Raw genomic sequence first — 16,165 nt, 5'->3', positions numbered from 1 at the left:
AAATAATACATATTAAAAATATAAAAAAATACATAGTAAAAAATACAAAAAAATACATACCGATTAGTCGCGGTGTTACCCAAATGTAACACTTGATTAATCCATTATCCAACAAATCTCTGTCTATGTGGAGTCAGCCATGTATCTTTCACATAATTAATAAATTCATTACAATCAACACATGCCTACTCAAGTTGTTGCAACCGTTGATCATCCTCATCCTCATCACTGCCCCATACAACTTCCATCCATAATGTATCGATCGTCTTTTGCATGTCATTAACCATATTTTGCTTGCATTTTGCACCAATATTTTTGTTTATGTGAAATCGACATAGAAAATTAATCGACTTTGGAAACATAATTTCAATTGCTTTCATCAAAGCAAAAACTCTATCTGTCAAAATCATCCGTGGACACAAATATTTCTACACAAACAATTGTTTAAGCTTATCCAACACCCAACAAAAATTCTCTATCTGCTTGGACTCCATATACGTAAATGCGATAACAAAAGTCAAAGTGCTACGAGGTGTGCGGAACTGACCCTGCTCAACCAACTGTTTCTGGTGTAAACCGGTTGAAACCACTCGTCCAACCCGTATATGGAAAGACTTAGCCTTAACAGCCCTATCCTGACCAGCCGCTCTATCTGTCGCTCTACCTGCAATAGTACCGTCCTTGCCTCTTTATTTCACTACAAAAGAAGGTTAAAAATTACTAACTACCGGAAATTCTGAAATTTTCGGTAAAAAACAAAGTTTTTATAACTATCGAAAATTCTGAAATTTCAGATAAAAAACAAAGTTTTTATAACTAACAGAAATTCTGAAATTTTCGGGAATTTTTAGGTGATTTTGTACCAATTTTTTTTGAAATTTCCGATTAAAATATTTTCATTAATATCAAAATTTTTTAAATTTTCGATATAAAATTACGGAAATTTTGTAACTTACGATAAAAAAAACATACTGATTTTGAAATTTCCGATATAAGAAAAAAAATTCTGGTATCGTCCCAGAAAAATCAAAATAATTGTAAATTTTAAAAATGAATAATTTTTTTTGACAAGAGCATTGTTATCTATTTATACGAAATAATGGGGTGCCAGGTTCAAGTTGAAGATGTAAGTTAAATGCTTTAGAGTAACCCAAACTAAAATAACACTGGGCTTCCACAAAAAAGCCCAATTTAAAATAGGAAGAAAAAAAGTAGAAGAAAATAGCGATCCGATTTCGATGAGTGTCTTAAATCTGAAATCATTTGTTTCTTCCATCTGCATACTCCACACTGAGATCTGCATCTGAAACTCTCTATCTCTCTCCCAACAATTCACCCACTTTCTCTATAGTTTTCTGCAATTCCAATTTGCGTGAGTTCGGATCAGATCTGAAGCCCTAACAATGGAGAAATCATGCAGTCTGGTAGTGCATTTCGACAAAGGCACACCGGCGCTAGCAACCGAGATCAAAGAAGCTCTTGAAGGAAACGACGTCACATCAAAGATCGAAGCACTCAAGAAAGCAATCATGCTTCTCCTCAACGGCGAAACCATTCCTCAGCTCTTCATCACCGTTATCCGTTACGTTCTCACATGCGATGATCACACCGTTCAGAAACTCCTCCTTCTGTATCTTGAAATCACCGACAAAACCGATTCGCGCGGTAAAGTTCTCCCTGAGATGATCCTCATTTGTCAAAATCTCCGTAACAATCTTCAATCCCCTAACGAATTCATTCGCGGTGTTACTCTTCGGTTCCTTTGCCGTATCAATGAATCCGAGATCGTTGAACCGTTGATCCCTTCGATTCTGTCAAATCTCGAGCACCGTCATCCTTTTGTTCGTCGGAATGCTGTTCTTGCTGTTATGTCTGTTTACAAACTTCCTCAGGGGGAGCAGTTACTTGACAGTGCGCCGGAGATCGTTGAGAAGTTTCTCGCATCTGAACAGGATCCATCCAGTAAGCGTAATGCTTTTCTTATGCTGTTTTCTTGTTCTCAGGATCGTGCTGTCAATTATCTATTTTCAAATATAGATAGGATTATTGATTGGGGCGAACAGCTTCAGATGATTGTTTTGGAATTGATTAAGAAAGTTTGTAGGAATAATAAGGGTGAAAAGGGGAAATATATTAAGATTATTATATCTTTGTTGAGTGCAAATTCTACTGCTGTTGTTTATGAATGTGCTGGTACACTTGTTTCACTTAGTTCTGCACCTACTGCAATTAAAGCTGCTGCTAGTACTTATTGTCAGTTATTGCTTTCTCAGAGTGATAACAATGTGAAACTTATTGTGCTTGATCGTCTTAATGAGCTTAAGAGTTCAAATAGGGAAATTATGGTTGATATGGTTATGGATGTGCTTAGGGCGCTTGTGACACCTAATCATGATATTAGGAGGAAGACTATTGATATTGCTCTTGAGCTTATAACTCCTAAGAACATTGATCAGGTTGTTATGATGCTTAAGAAAGAAGTTGTTAAAACACAGAATGGGGAGCAAGAGAAGAATGGAGAGTATAGGCAGATGTTAGTGCAGGCTATTCATACTTGTGCTATTAAGTTTCCGGAGGTGGCTAGCACTGTTGTGCATCTGTTGATGGATTTCTTGGGGGATACCAATGTTGCTTCTGCTATGGATGTGGTTGTTTTTGTAAGGGAGATTATTGAGACTAACCCGAAATTGCGTGTTTCTATAATCACTAGGCTTTTGGACACTTTCTATCAAATCCGTGCTGCGCGGGTTTGTTCTTGTGCTCTGTGGATAATTGGGGAGTATTGTTTGTCTCTTTCGGAGGTTGAGAGTGGAATTGCAACCATTAAACAGTGTCTTGGTGACCTCCCCTTTTACACCATCTCCGAGGATGGAGAAGGTCAGGAGACATCAAAAGCTGTGCAGCAGGTGAACTCAACCACTGTGTCTTCTAGGAGGCCTGCAATTCTTGCAGATGGGACCTATGCTACCCAGAGTGCTGCTCTTGAGACTGCCATGTCACCGCCTACTCTTGTTCAAGGCTCGTTGTCTTCTATTGGGAACTTGAGATCTCTAATTCTTTCAGGTGATTTCTTCCTTGGGGCTGTTGTCGCATGTACACTGACAAAGCTTGTCCTAAGGTTGGAAGAGGTCCAGACCTCAAAAGTTGAAGTTAACAAGGCAACTTCACAGACCTTGTTGATCACGGTCTCAATGCTGCAGCTTGGTCAGTCTTCAGTTCTTCCACATCCAATTGATAATGATTCTCATGACAGGATTGTCCTTTGCATGAGATTGCTATGTAATACTGGTGATGAGATAAGGAAGATATGGCTGCAATCTTGCAGGCAGAGCTTTGTGAAAATGCTTGCTGATAAGCAGCGCCGTGAGACAGAGGAGATTAAAGCGAAGGCTCAAATTTCTAATGCACAGCCTGATGACCTTATTGATTTCTACCATTTGAAGAGCAGAAAGGTATGATGGCTGTATTTATTTTCTCTCTTTTTTCGTTGTTGTAAGAATGGTATAGTTGAATCATTGTTTCATTAGATTCCTTGAAGTTTTCATCATTGTTAATGATTGAACCTTTTATGTTGTTGTATTTATACCTATATTGTCAAGTAGTCTATCGAGTTAGGTGTTCTTTCTGTTGGTGGTAGTTTCTGTTAATGATTTCTGATTCAGTTATGTGCTCAGTACACCTGCTCATCTGTTTTTTCTTCGAATGTTCAATTTCTTCAGGGCATGAGCCAACTTGAGCTGGAAGATGAGGTTCAGGATGATCTCAAACGTGCTACTGGAGAGTTTACAAAGGATGCAGATGATGCAAATAAACTCAACCGCATTCTTCAGCTCACTGGATTCAGTGATCCTGTTTATGCTGAAGCATATGTCACAGTTCATCATTATGACATTGTCCTTGATGTTACTGTCATCAACCGAACCAAGGAAACTCTCCAGAATTTATGTTTGGAGTTAGCAACTATGGGTGATCTCAAACTTGTTGAGCGTCCACAAAACTATACTCTGGCTCCAGAATCAAGCAAACAGATTAAAGCCAACATCAAGGTTTCTTCAACTGAAACTGGAGTTATATTCGGTAACATAGTTTATGAAACATCTTCAAATGTTCTTGAGAGAACAGTTATTGTTCTTAATGATATCCATATTGATATCATGGACTACATTGCTCCTGCATCTTGTGCTGATGTGGCCTTTAGAACTATGTGGGCTGAGTTTGAGTGGGAAAACAAGGTAAATCTCACTCCTCTTTCTCTCATTTTGTGTTTTTTAAAACTAATGGTTTAAAACAATTATGGTTTTACCTTTTATTGCTCACCCCTCTTTTCATTTTTAAAAAGAGTGTGATAAACAACTTCTAGGTAGTTAGGCTTCATGATTCGTAATCTCTATTATCGGGCTGTTGCCCCTTGTTTTATTATTAAATTTTAAATATCTGCTCTTATAGTTTTGATGTTTGATATTATTCCTGACATCATTATGTCTGCAATATATGCTTTGATGATCGTTGATATAATTCTATTTTCACATTGAAGTTGGTGTATCTTCTATCCTGTCAATAAACCTGAAAAGTAACATGCTGAGTCTATATGTTATTTGTCTGTGTTGAGTAAATGGACATCTGTGATGTGTGTTTCCTGTAAATGTGATTTGTCCCAAGAGACGATACAAATAAATGAGGTAATTTGTATGCTGCTGCTCCTACTTCTCTACATCTCTATTTGAGTGTGAATAGAGAGGTAGATCTTGGTGGTGTTTGCATTTCATTGAGTTAGGAACCAGATACTGACTCTTATATTTGTTTTTAGTTTACTATATCTGTTATAATGTGTGATGCTGCTGTTTGGGTCAATCTGATAGGCTTATTGATGCTGATATTTTTTTTTTTTAAAAATTGGATACCCTGATGCTTTTTGGCTAGGTGCATTAGTGTGTTAGAATATCACATGTTTTTTTATTAAATGTATAATTTGTACATGCAAAATATACTAGCTGCTCATAATCATTCTCCTAAACGAAGGAGGAAAATCACCCCTAGGCCTCTGTAATGAATTCACATGAAGTTTCAGGATCTGCTCTAAAAACTTGTTGCCAGCTGGAAGCAAAAAATGGGCTGGTTTCTCTTAACCGTTGCATTGACACAATTTGGGCCTGTCTTGATGCGATCGTTAAACTGTTTACGGCCTTACCAGAATCAGAGATATGCAATTCATCAAAGAATCATTGGACCACAGTTTAGAGCTATACTCAATTACTCATTCCTCACTCCAATCAGTTTCCTGATTAGACTAGGGTCAAATCATATCATAAATGTTATTCTATTAGATTAGAAGTATATAGTTGTAATACAGGTAATGCTAAAATTGGCCATCATCAAGGAGCATGAATGCGACAGGGATATAACTCAGAATATGTGTTTCTGCATTAACTAGAAGTTCTATATATGATTATTTTATTGACTTTACGTTATGTTATAGGTTGCTGTAAATACAGTATTACAAGATGAGAGGGAGTTTCTGGGCCACATTATCAAGTCTACAAATATGAAGTGCCTAACTCCGCCGTGAGTTTCTTTAACTTGCATGCATTTCATGGTTGCTATCTTGTGTGTGTGCCTGAGTATCTACTAATAGGAATCTGTTTTTTGAAGCAAAAACGTTTCAGTTAAAAAACTTGCCTGAAAATTGTAGCATAACTAATTGTTGGAGTCATTAATATTTCTACATTTCATGCAATTGCCATGTCTTGATTTGGCGGGGGTATCTGGGCAATTTGATTAATTTGGTTTTTGCTGTCTCTTTTTCAGGTCTGCATTGGAAGGAGAGTGTGGTTTCCTAGCTGCAAACCTTTATGCTAAGAGTGTTTTTGGTGAAGATGCGTTGGTGAATGTGAGCATTGAAAAGCAAGGAGATGGTAAATTGAGTGGATACATCAGAATAAGAAGTAAAACTCAGGGAATTGCTCTGAGTCTTGGGGATAAAATCACTTTGAAACAGAAGGGATCCGCCTAATAGAAGCAATTGCCCCAATTTTCTATCGTGCTTCTTCTCGGCTTGTATGTCTTGTCAACAACTTGTGTAGATTTGGGTGGCAGCTATAACTTAAAGCTTGGTGTTATTATTTTGCTTCAAATTCTCGTGGCTTTTGGTGGCAGCCAACTCATTAGTATTAATTTTTCTCTATCAAATTCCATTTTTGTTTGTATTCTTTTCCTTGGATATTTACTCAACAAAAATCCTTACTGCCTATATTTTATTTTTCTACACATGGGATTGGACAACGTAAATTGATATCATAATCTCAAATAGATGACTATTTGTTCTGGTTGTTCCTATGTTCTAACGTCCTTGGTTGGATAATGAACCCTAATAATGATGTTAGTTATTGTGTGAATGATTAGTATTATAATCATTTTAACTGTTCCTTTTCAGCTTTCACATTCAGAAAATTTTAAACAAGTAAATAATAAACAAGCTATATAAGTCTTTGGAAGCAGTTCAGTTGTAAAAATAGTAAATGTGAAATCAAATTATTTATATACAAATCACCATTTATTTACTTTCATTTCATTGTTGAAAACGGAACGATGACTTTTGCAGTAAAACTAATGAACAACTTTTGAATATTCTATGCTGCTATTTTCCTGCCAACTTTCCCTTTGAAATTCCAAGTACCCCAATAAAATATAACATTAATGAGAAAATGTGATGCATTTGGTTGGGTGATTGTTGAGGTAATTGAAGCAAGGTTATCATGTCTTGAATTTCAAATCAAACAAGAAAGCCAGGACAAAATAATGGATAAATAAATAAACATACACAACCCCAATTCAAGGAAGTTCTACTGCTAGTTGGTTGAGTTTCTGACATGTTTTATTTTGCAAGTGAAGTTAACTCCTCTTTTCCTTTTACTTCATTTGTTGAGTTTGGTGAAAGAAAGTGGATGGTTAGATTAACAAGAAACCAACAAAAACATCATGTTGAAATCTAATCATTTCTCAATACAATCTCAAAATCCAAACTAGTAATCATTTTCAAAAACAAACACTTCATTTTCCAATCTTAAATATGGAAAACAAAGAAAACATTGAAGCTGCCAGAAAGTTCTTAACTTCTAGCTTACAAACATCCAAATATATTTCTACTGCATTAGATGAGTCTAGTTCAAGATTGGAGCTTCTTAATCAAAGATTTTTATCCATGCAGGCTTCACTTAAACTAATCTCAATTCAAAATCTCCCCTGTTCTGATGTTGAACATGGTATAGACAGTGTTCTATGTTCTGTTTCAGCAGTTCACAAGGTGTTTGAATGTGTCACTCAGTTGAAACATTCTCTTTCCACAGACCTGAGTTCCGATATATTCACATATGTCTCAAACACAAAGAAGCTTGAAGAAGCATTGAAGCTTCTCACCGATAATTGTAAGTTAGCATCAGGTTGGTTGAAGAGTGTTTTTGAGTTCTTACAAAACAAAACAACAGTTAGTACCAATGACTCTTACCTATTGAATCTTAACAAATCCTTGAGAATATTGCAAGAATTGCAGACCATAGAGAACGGCGCACACTTCGATGGAGGAAGTCTTTGCACTGCCCTTGACAAACTAGAGATTGCTTTTCACAAACTTCTAATAGCAAACTCTATGCCTCTTCCTTTGGTTTCATTGACATCACACACTGCTCAGCAAAACAACGATGCAAACCAAGGTATGGAATTTTCAAGTTCTTTAACAAAGAAGTTACAAGTTATCGCAGAGAGATTAAATGCAAATAATAGGCTAGACAAGTGTCAAGCTATGTATGTTGAAGTTCGTGGAACGAATGCTCGGAGAAGTTTGAAGACTTTGGATTTGAGCTATCTTGAGTTTTCGACAACTGAGTTTGAGATTACGCATGGAATGGAGAGTTGCATAGACAAATGGGGAAAACATTTGGAGTTGGTTGTTAAGAAACTTCTTGAGGTTGAATACAAGCTATGTAGTAGTGTATTTGAGAAAATTGGTTCAAAAGCATGGATGAGTTGTTTTGCAAAAATCGCTATTGAATCAGGAATCCTTTCATTTATCAAATTTGGAAAGACGGTTACTTACAGAAAAAATGACCCTTTCAAGTTGCTGAATCTGTTGTCAATGTTTAAAGTCTTGAATGGTTTAAGACTAAAATTTAACCAACTTTTTAGAGGAGAAGCTTGTGAAGAAATTAGAATTGTGACAAAAGATCTTATCACAAGAGTTGTGAATGGTGTTAGTGAAATATTTTGGCAACTTCCAGAACAAGTAAAGTTGCAAAGACCAACTTGTCCTCCAGCAGATGGAAGTGTTCCTAAGTTGGTAAGTTTTGTTACTGATTATTGTGATAAGCTTCTTAGTGATGAGTATAAGCCACATTTGAATAAGGTTTTGGAAATATATTTTAGTTGGAGAAATGAACTATATGAAGAGGGTATAGTTTTGAATCAAATATATAGTATAATTAAGGAAGTTGCAGTTAATTTAGATGATTGGTCAAAAGTGTATGAAGATATCAATTTGTCATATATTTTTATGATGAATAATCATTGTCATTTCTATAACTTAAGAGGTACTTTAGTTGGAAATATGATGGGAGATTCTTGGTTAAGTGCACATGAACAATACAAAGAGTACTATGCAGCACTTTATTTGAGGAATAGTTGGGGAAATCTTCAAAATATTCTTGTAGTTTCAACCTCTATGAGTTGTCAAGATTTGGTTAAGAGAATAAGTGCTTTTAGTGTAGCTTTTGATGAAAAGTACAAGAAGCAATGTAATTGGATAATCTCTGATGAGGTATTGAGGAAAAGTGTATGCAAACATTTGGTGGAAGGTGTTATACCAATCTATAAGGTTTATTTGAAGAATTATATTTTGTCTGTTGAGAGTGATGATGTTATGGTTGACAACAAACATGTTAAATATAAAGTACAAAGTTTGGAGAATAGGATTTGGTCATTGTTTCAACCCAAAGTGAAGAAGAATGATAACATTAAACAAAAAGATTTGATTAGTAAAATAAAAGAAGTTAGCTCTAAGTTTGGTTTGACTTTAACTCAATAGTTGTATAATATGTCATTTTTCTTGTAGGCAGATAGAATGTTAATGTAATCTATGATAAACTAATGTTAAAGTATTATTCCATAAGTATAATGTTATGTTTCTCATTTGAGATGTTCACAATTTTCATATGTTATGTATCATACTACATTAAAATTTTCAAAATAAATTAATATGTTAAGAATAAAATATGAATTTAACTTATTTATTCTGTTTTATTTTTATTGTTTATTGCTCTACGATTTTTCTTCTTAGAGGTTACCTATTTGTCAATATTTTTTTTTAGATTGTTGATTTATAATAATCACCAACTTGTTTATAGTTTTCAAAATGTAAAAGCAATGTTAGCAGCTTTAAACAACACACATTTGGAGAAACTATCCATGTTCTTAGTAACAATATCCAATTGCTCATCAACAATCACTTATTATAAATTTCAAACTTAATTTCATGAATTAATCCCACTCATCTCAAATGTTGAATGAAACAGCTATTCTATGAGACATGATACAAGAAATATTTATCATCCTACTTTTAATTTTAAAAATTGTATTTAAATAATATTATTTTTAATAAGATGTATACCAAAAATATCATAAAAAACATATATGCATTAGCATAATAAAAAAACGAGAATATAAAAATACTACTACTATTACTAGTACTTATAAGATATTCTATTACACCCCTACCGTCTTAGCATGTCCTACGTTGAGGCCGTATCTGAATTCTTAAAAGAACGTCAAGAGATGGCCGTTGATGAAGAAGATATATAAAACTTGATGGCGCGAGAGAACATGGAGAACTACTTGGAAATTGGTCCATTGATGTTGAATTGTATTACATGATAAATATATTGCATTGATATTATCAGAATAGATCATGGTACCTTTGTGAATACACTACGCCAAATAAGGGAAAAGAGGGCGCTTTTTTTGGCCTATAACAGCGCTTTAAAGCGCCCTCTAATCTGGCGCTGACATAGGTAAAGACAGCGCTTATTTTCCTAGTGAAAGCGCTGTCTAAAGTGGCTCTTTAAGACCTTTAAGGGCCACTTTAGAGGGCGCTTTTTCAAAAAAGCGCCCTCTAAAGTGGAAACATTTAAGGGGTTTAGAGGGCGCTTTTACTGGAAAGCGCCCTCTAAAGTGGAAACTTTTAAGGGTTTAGAGGGCGCTTTCCAGTAAAAGCGCCCTCTAAACCCTTAAATGTTTCCACTTTAGAGGGCGCTTTCCAGTAAAAGCGCCCTCTAAAGTGGGTGGTTATTTAAATTTTTTTTTTTAAAAAGCGCTATATTTTTTATTTATTTTAGACAACCTGTATATTGAAGCAGTACACCCAAAACTATATAATTTGAAGCCCTTTTTCACACATTGCATTCAACAAGCCTTATATACAACAATCCATACATATACAACAATCCACTGATATATAATCGTTTAACTTCTAAAGATTCTATATACAACCAATTCATAACTTAAAAAGAAATAAAACTAAGTAGCAAAAGCATCTCTGAGATGTATGTTTTTTTTGGTAGCAGCAGTCTTCTTAACAACAACCTCTTTTTGTTCAATATCAATAGCATGAACCTAAAATATCATAAAATTAGTTAGGTGATGTATAAGATCAAGAATTAACATTTTCTATGCATAAATATCATATAATTGTGTTTATACCTTTTTCTTTTTATGCAACTGACTCGATTTGCTGCGTAATCCCCTTATATTTTTGGTCCCTTATCTTTTGAAGATAGAATTGATATATGTTTAGATGGACATGTTCCATTGTCGTAGAGGGATACTTTCAAATATCCAGCATCATCATCTACGCGAATGAGGCTTGACGACAATAGAGCATCTCCATCTAAACAAATATCAATTGATACTTCCGAGCATCCCTTGCCCCTTGCACGAATGATTGACTTCATAATAGCCATTTTACCTGTAAAAAAGAAAACAATTAAAATCAGATGACAAATGTAAAAACAATTAAAATCATAAATATCATATAATTGTGTTTATACCTTTTTCTTTTTATGCAACTGACTCGATTTGCTGCGTAATCCCCTTATATTTTTGGTCCCTTATCTTTTGAAGATAGAATTGATATATGTTTAGATGGACATGTTCCATTGTCGTAGAGGGATACTTTCAAATATCCAGCATCATCATCTACGCGAATGAGGCTTGACGACAATAGAGCATCTCCATCTAAACAAATATCAATTGATACTTCCGAGCATCCCTTGCCCCTTGCACGAATGATTGACTTCATAATAGCCATTTTACCTGTAAAAAAGAAAACAATTAAAATCAGATGACAAATGTAAAAACAATTAAAATCATAAATATCATATAATTGTGTTTATACCTTTTTCTTTTTATGCAACTGACTCGATTTGCTGCGTAATCCCCTTATATTTTTGGTCTCTTATCTTTTGAAGATAGAATTGATATATGTTTAGATGGACATGTTCCATTGTCGTAGAGGGATACTTTCAAATATCCAGCATCATCATCTACGCGAATGAGGCTTGACGACAATAGAGCATCTCCATCTAAACAAATATCAATTGATACTTCCGAGCATCCCTTGCCCCTTGCACGAATGATTGACTTCATAATAGCCATTTTACCTGTAAAAAGAAAACAATTAAAATCAGATGACAAATGTAAAAACAATTAAAATCATAAAAGTCATTTTACCTGTAATAAAGAAAACAATTAAAATAAACAAAAAACAATTTCAGAAGAGTTCAAACACATTCGGACCTAGGTTTCTAATGATACTGGTGTTGACACAAAATCATATGTTCATAGGTCGTATAACCCTAACTACTGGGTAATGTAGTCCCATTGCATGCGCTATCATGGTCACTAAAAACCAACCGTCAATAACATAAAACAGGTCGAAAACAAATGTAGTCCCATTGCATGCACTATCATGTTCATAGGTCGTATAACCCTAATAAACCCAAACTATTTAAATGACTATGAATATTGAAACTTTACAGGTCGAAACAAACGTAGCATAGACAACAATAACATAAAACAGAAATTGGGCAAAGCTAAAACAAAGCAATAATATAAAACAGAAATTGGGCAAAGCGTGTACCTTTGATGGGTAGAAGGAGGAAACGCGCAGTAATAATGTAGATCTAACAGAGGTGGAAGGAAAACGCCTTAGAACCCTAACGTGAAAAAGAACGAAAATATATAACAGATAGTGAAATAACAAAACGCGCAGTATTTTATAATTTTAATGTTTACTAAAGGGGACATTAGAGGGCGCTTGTGGAAAAAAAGCGCCCTCTAAAGAGGGCCTAAGAGGGCGCTTATGGAAGCGCTCTCTAAGGCTTTCCGGGAGCGCTTTATAAGCTAGAAATGCACATGGACTTATAACAGCGCTTTATACAAAGCGCCCTCTAAGGGTAACCTTAGAGGGCGCTTTATAAAAAGCGCCATGTATTGTTGTCCCTCTATCTCCTCCTTATTTTTTCGCTTCACCTTAGAGGGCGCTTTATTACAAAAGCGCCCTCTAAAGTGCGCTGTCTATTGCTCCTTATTTTTGCTTCACTTTAGAGAGCGCTTTTGTAATAAAGCGTCCTCTAAGGTGCGCTGTCTATTCCAGTTTTTGGCGTAGTGATAAGGAAATGTAACTCTAGAAGCAAGTAACTAACAAGATTCATACACTACATTTGCAACACCATAATATTTGGCCTCAATAATACACATGTGTAGGAGATAAAAATGTAAGGGATGATGGATAAAGATGCTATCCATATTAATTAGTACCTCTAATGTCGCGCGTGATGTGATTAAGAGCCTACAAATATTTATAAGATTACACATAAATAAATAAATATGTTGTATCACATAAGAGGTTTCTGACGTTGTGAATGTTAGATATTGTAGAACGTCTAAAAAGAGAAATCCTCGTATTGAGTATTGTTTTTTCTTCTAAGCTTCAATTTGGAATCAACCAAGGTATGCCATGGCTTACATGAGAGCATACTAGCATGTCCAATAACTTCTTATGCATACTTTTTATGCGAGAAGAACAATGTCAAAAAAAAAATAACTAAGTGATCTCAAGTTTTTAGTAGCAAATTTAAAGTTGAGAAGTGATATGATAAATTTACAAAGATCATCAGTAAGGTGGTGAAAATGATATTGTCGACATATATAAGATATTTCATGAGTATATTTATGAAAGATGAAGATAGAGTTGCCAGACTTTATATCGATTTTCGACTTATCATTGATTCTTATAATTTCAATTCCCTAAACGGTTTTGTTCATATTCGATTACAATACTCATTGATAAGTGCAATTGATATTATATGATGTGTGTTCCTAATTTCTGAATTAAGCAAATATATTTAAGCAGTCGCGAATTAAACAAACGCGACTTAATCAAATACGATAACAAAAAAGTTACGCTAACGTGATTATAGTTAAGAATCATATAAACAATCGAATTTAATCAACTCTATCATATAAGAAACAATCGAATTAAGCAAACTAAAGTAATCAAATTAATAAAATAATTTTATAGGAAGAATTGAAAAGAAATCAAAATTAAACTGAAATTTATAAAAACCTCAAAGTGGAATTCGAATACAATAGATCAACCCTATGAGAATTAGTTCTCCATGGAATTCCTATGTCATATTCTCTATTTCGTGAATGCTAAGTAGTGAATCCCAAAACTACTAATGTGTTTAAATAGAGCAACATAATTCAGGCCTAATAGCAGCCGACCAAAAAAATACAAAACCGGTCCAAAAACTAAGTATTTTCTTAAGTCTGAACTGAAAATGAATTATGTGACTCTTCTTAACTCTTAATTTGCTTCTGACTTCAACATGAAACTTATAGCTTATCTTCTCAGCTTTCCAACGCATATTATAACACATTAATCCGATTCTCGTAGCTAAAATTATGACCTGTAGAACGAGAATGTGTAAACAACGATTTATTCAGAAAATACACACTTATTTAGAAAATAAGCAAAACTCAACTTAACTTCCAAAAATCTATTAAAATCAATTAGAATAATTTTAAACATCATATAAAAGTCTTAACACAAAGTAAAAGATAGTGTATTAAAATACACTTATCAAATTCTTCCATACTTAAAATTTTTGCATTCCGAGCAAAATTTCAAATTCAAAATTCATAGCAAAAAAAATAGAACAAAACATTACATGCAATTTCAAAGGTTTTCAAAATGACAAATGACAAGCAAAATCCCAATTTCAAGTTTAAAGAATATGGTGTTAGTGAGTAAGATTCTGTGACAATCAAAGCAAATAAGCAGATAGTTTACTAAAGAGCACATCATAAGGATCAAGATCCTCGCCGAATAAAATTCTCTCAACTCTCAAGTATTTAGTTTGTCTGTTTACACTCAAACCACATTGTGAAAATCGATACTATCATAGCCTTGAAAAGACTCTAACATCTACAATTAAAATACATGCACACAAAGATCAAAATGAATTTTAATCGGGTTGTAACATGGCAAAGGTAGCAGTGAGATAGATCCTTGGGGGTACTAGGCTAAAGTTCAAAAGGTCAAAAAAATTGAAAGAAACTGCAAGAGTTGAACTCAATAAACCTTCATTCACTTTCAAACAACAACATTGCAACTATTTCTCTTCTCTTTTCTCCTTTTTATTCTTTTTTTAGAAGGAATATGTATTGTCATCCTTATTTACTTTTTCTATTTTTTTTCTTCTTTTTCTATTTTTTTTCTTTTTCTATTTTCTGTCAACTTTTGAATGAAATATCAAAACTATAATTATTCAATCTCACACAATTCCAAACAAGATACTTTCAACCATTTGAGTTGAGTGATAACATTGTTTTTCACTTTTAAACTTGTAATGAGTTATAAACAAAAAATGAGATAAATAGGCTGGATGAAACTTTTAAACAAGGGATAATATTTTTCAGGGATGACTTTTTGGCTATCTGACTATAAAATAAGACATAAACAACATGCCTTTATAATAAAAGTGTGCACAAGTAATCAACCAGTTTCAAACAGAGCCAAATCAAGTTCTAGAGACTAACAGACATGAGTGAATTCACACAAGAAAGAAAGAGATGAATTTTTGAATGTTATCCATTATTATACTCAAAATCTCACAAAGGTTAACGATCTACCACAAATGATGCACAATTCAGAATTTAGTCATACTTATCATACTAAAAATGCACATCAAATCACTCACATCACACCATGAATCTTTAGTCAAGAGAATGAAGAAATTACTTACGCATACAACCCCAAAAACCAACGAAAAAACATACATAATTTTTTTTGGGAAATCAAAACAACAAAATTAAATGAAGAAAACAAAACAAGAAAAGTAAATGCGGATAGATGACTGCATAAGTAGTCTTTCCCAATGAGAGCTCTTCTATAGTTTCCTCTTCTAATGTGGGGCTTGAGGTGGTGTTTATTGACTTTGAAATTTGTACCATTGACTTTACCTTTTATTCCAAGATCAAAAATCATCCTTCTATAAGTAAACGTGTCAAATTGGCAAGTGAATGTGGTATTCTCTTTGTACTCTATTGCAATATAGATCTCATTTTTCATAACATACAAAATCAAGGTTTTAAGCCGCATTCGGGGATGCCTCACTACTTTTACTCCATCTTAAAGTAAGATTCTATGCATACCCATGGACGGTCTAATACCAGAAATGCCAGTCAAGGTCCATCCAATTTTTTTTTATGTTTCTTTAATACTTACAACACTTTTTGTTCATGTTCATATTCAAGTTTAGATAAAATTATTACGCAAATTTTCATTAAACTCTAAAAACACAGGGAATGACTTTTAGCTCTAAAGCAGGTGGTTGCTCAATGGATGACAAAATTTTGGCAGCAAGAGCTACATTTACATCTGCATCATCAACTTTGTTAGTAGAAATCTTATAAGAAATATTAAGAAATATCACTATGTAAAACAACTTCAATTTCAGTACAAAATGAACATAAGTGAGTGTCAGTATAAACATCACAAGTATAGATGTCTTCAAAATCATATAAAGAAGGGAAATCGACAAAAAGTGAATCAAAT

At 33.9% G+C, this 16,165-nt stretch overlaps 2 protein-coding genes across 2 annotated transcripts; both read left to right on the top strand.

The window, feature by feature from the left end:
* Positions 1 to 1,235: 1,235 nt before the first annotated feature.
* LOC127107194 (coatomer subunit beta-1) lies at positions 1,236 to 6,326 on the top strand. Its single transcript, XM_051044484.1, has 4 exons — positions 1,236 to 3,452; positions 3,720 to 4,232; positions 5,477 to 5,562; positions 5,806 to 6,326. The coding sequence occupies exons 1-4, from the start codon at positions 1,404 to 1,406 to the stop codon at positions 6,008 to 6,010; spliced, it is 2,853 nt and encodes a 950-aa protein (XP_050900441.1). The 5' UTR covers positions 1,236 to 1,403; the 3' UTR covers positions 6,011 to 6,326.
* Positions 6,327 to 6,999: 673 nt separating this feature from the next.
* LOC127107193 (exocyst complex component EXO70I) lies at positions 7,000 to 9,076 on the top strand. The gene has a single exon (XM_051044483.1). The coding sequence runs from the start codon at positions 7,067 to 7,069 to the stop codon at positions 9,071 to 9,073; it is 2,007 nt and encodes a 668-aa protein (XP_050900440.1). The 5' UTR covers positions 7,000 to 7,066; the 3' UTR covers positions 9,074 to 9,076.
* Positions 9,077 to 16,165: the final 7,089 nt, after the last annotated feature.

The sequence above is a fragment of the Lathyrus oleraceus genome, chromosome 7, assembly GCF_024323335.1.
Source record: "Lathyrus oleraceus cultivar Zhongwan6 chromosome 7, CAAS_Psat_ZW6_1.0, whole genome shotgun sequence".
Classification (NCBI taxonomy): domain Eukaryota; kingdom Viridiplantae; phylum Streptophyta; class Magnoliopsida; order Fabales; family Fabaceae; genus Lathyrus; species Lathyrus oleraceus.
This window is presented reverse-complemented; position numbering and strand designations above follow the sequence as displayed.

Excerpts from the sequence above, each read along its gene's own strand:
- LOC127107194 (XM_051044484.1), top strand. The coding sequence starts at position 1,404 with ATGGAGAAATCATGCAGTCTGGTAGTGCATTTCGACAAAGGCACACCG. Across the intron at positions 3,453-3,719 it reads ACCATTTGAAGAGCAGAAAG|GGCATGAGCCAACTTGAGCT; the intron begins GTATGATGGCTG and ends CAATTTCTTCAG. Across the intron at positions 5,563-5,805 it reads ATGAAGTGCCTAACTCCGCC|GTCTGCATTGGAAGGAGAGT; the intron begins GTGAGTTTCTTT and ends TCTCTTTTTCAG.
- LOC127107193 (XM_051044483.1), top strand. The coding sequence starts at position 7,067 with ATGGAAAACAAAGAAAACATTGAAGCTGCCAGAAAGTTCTTAACTTCT.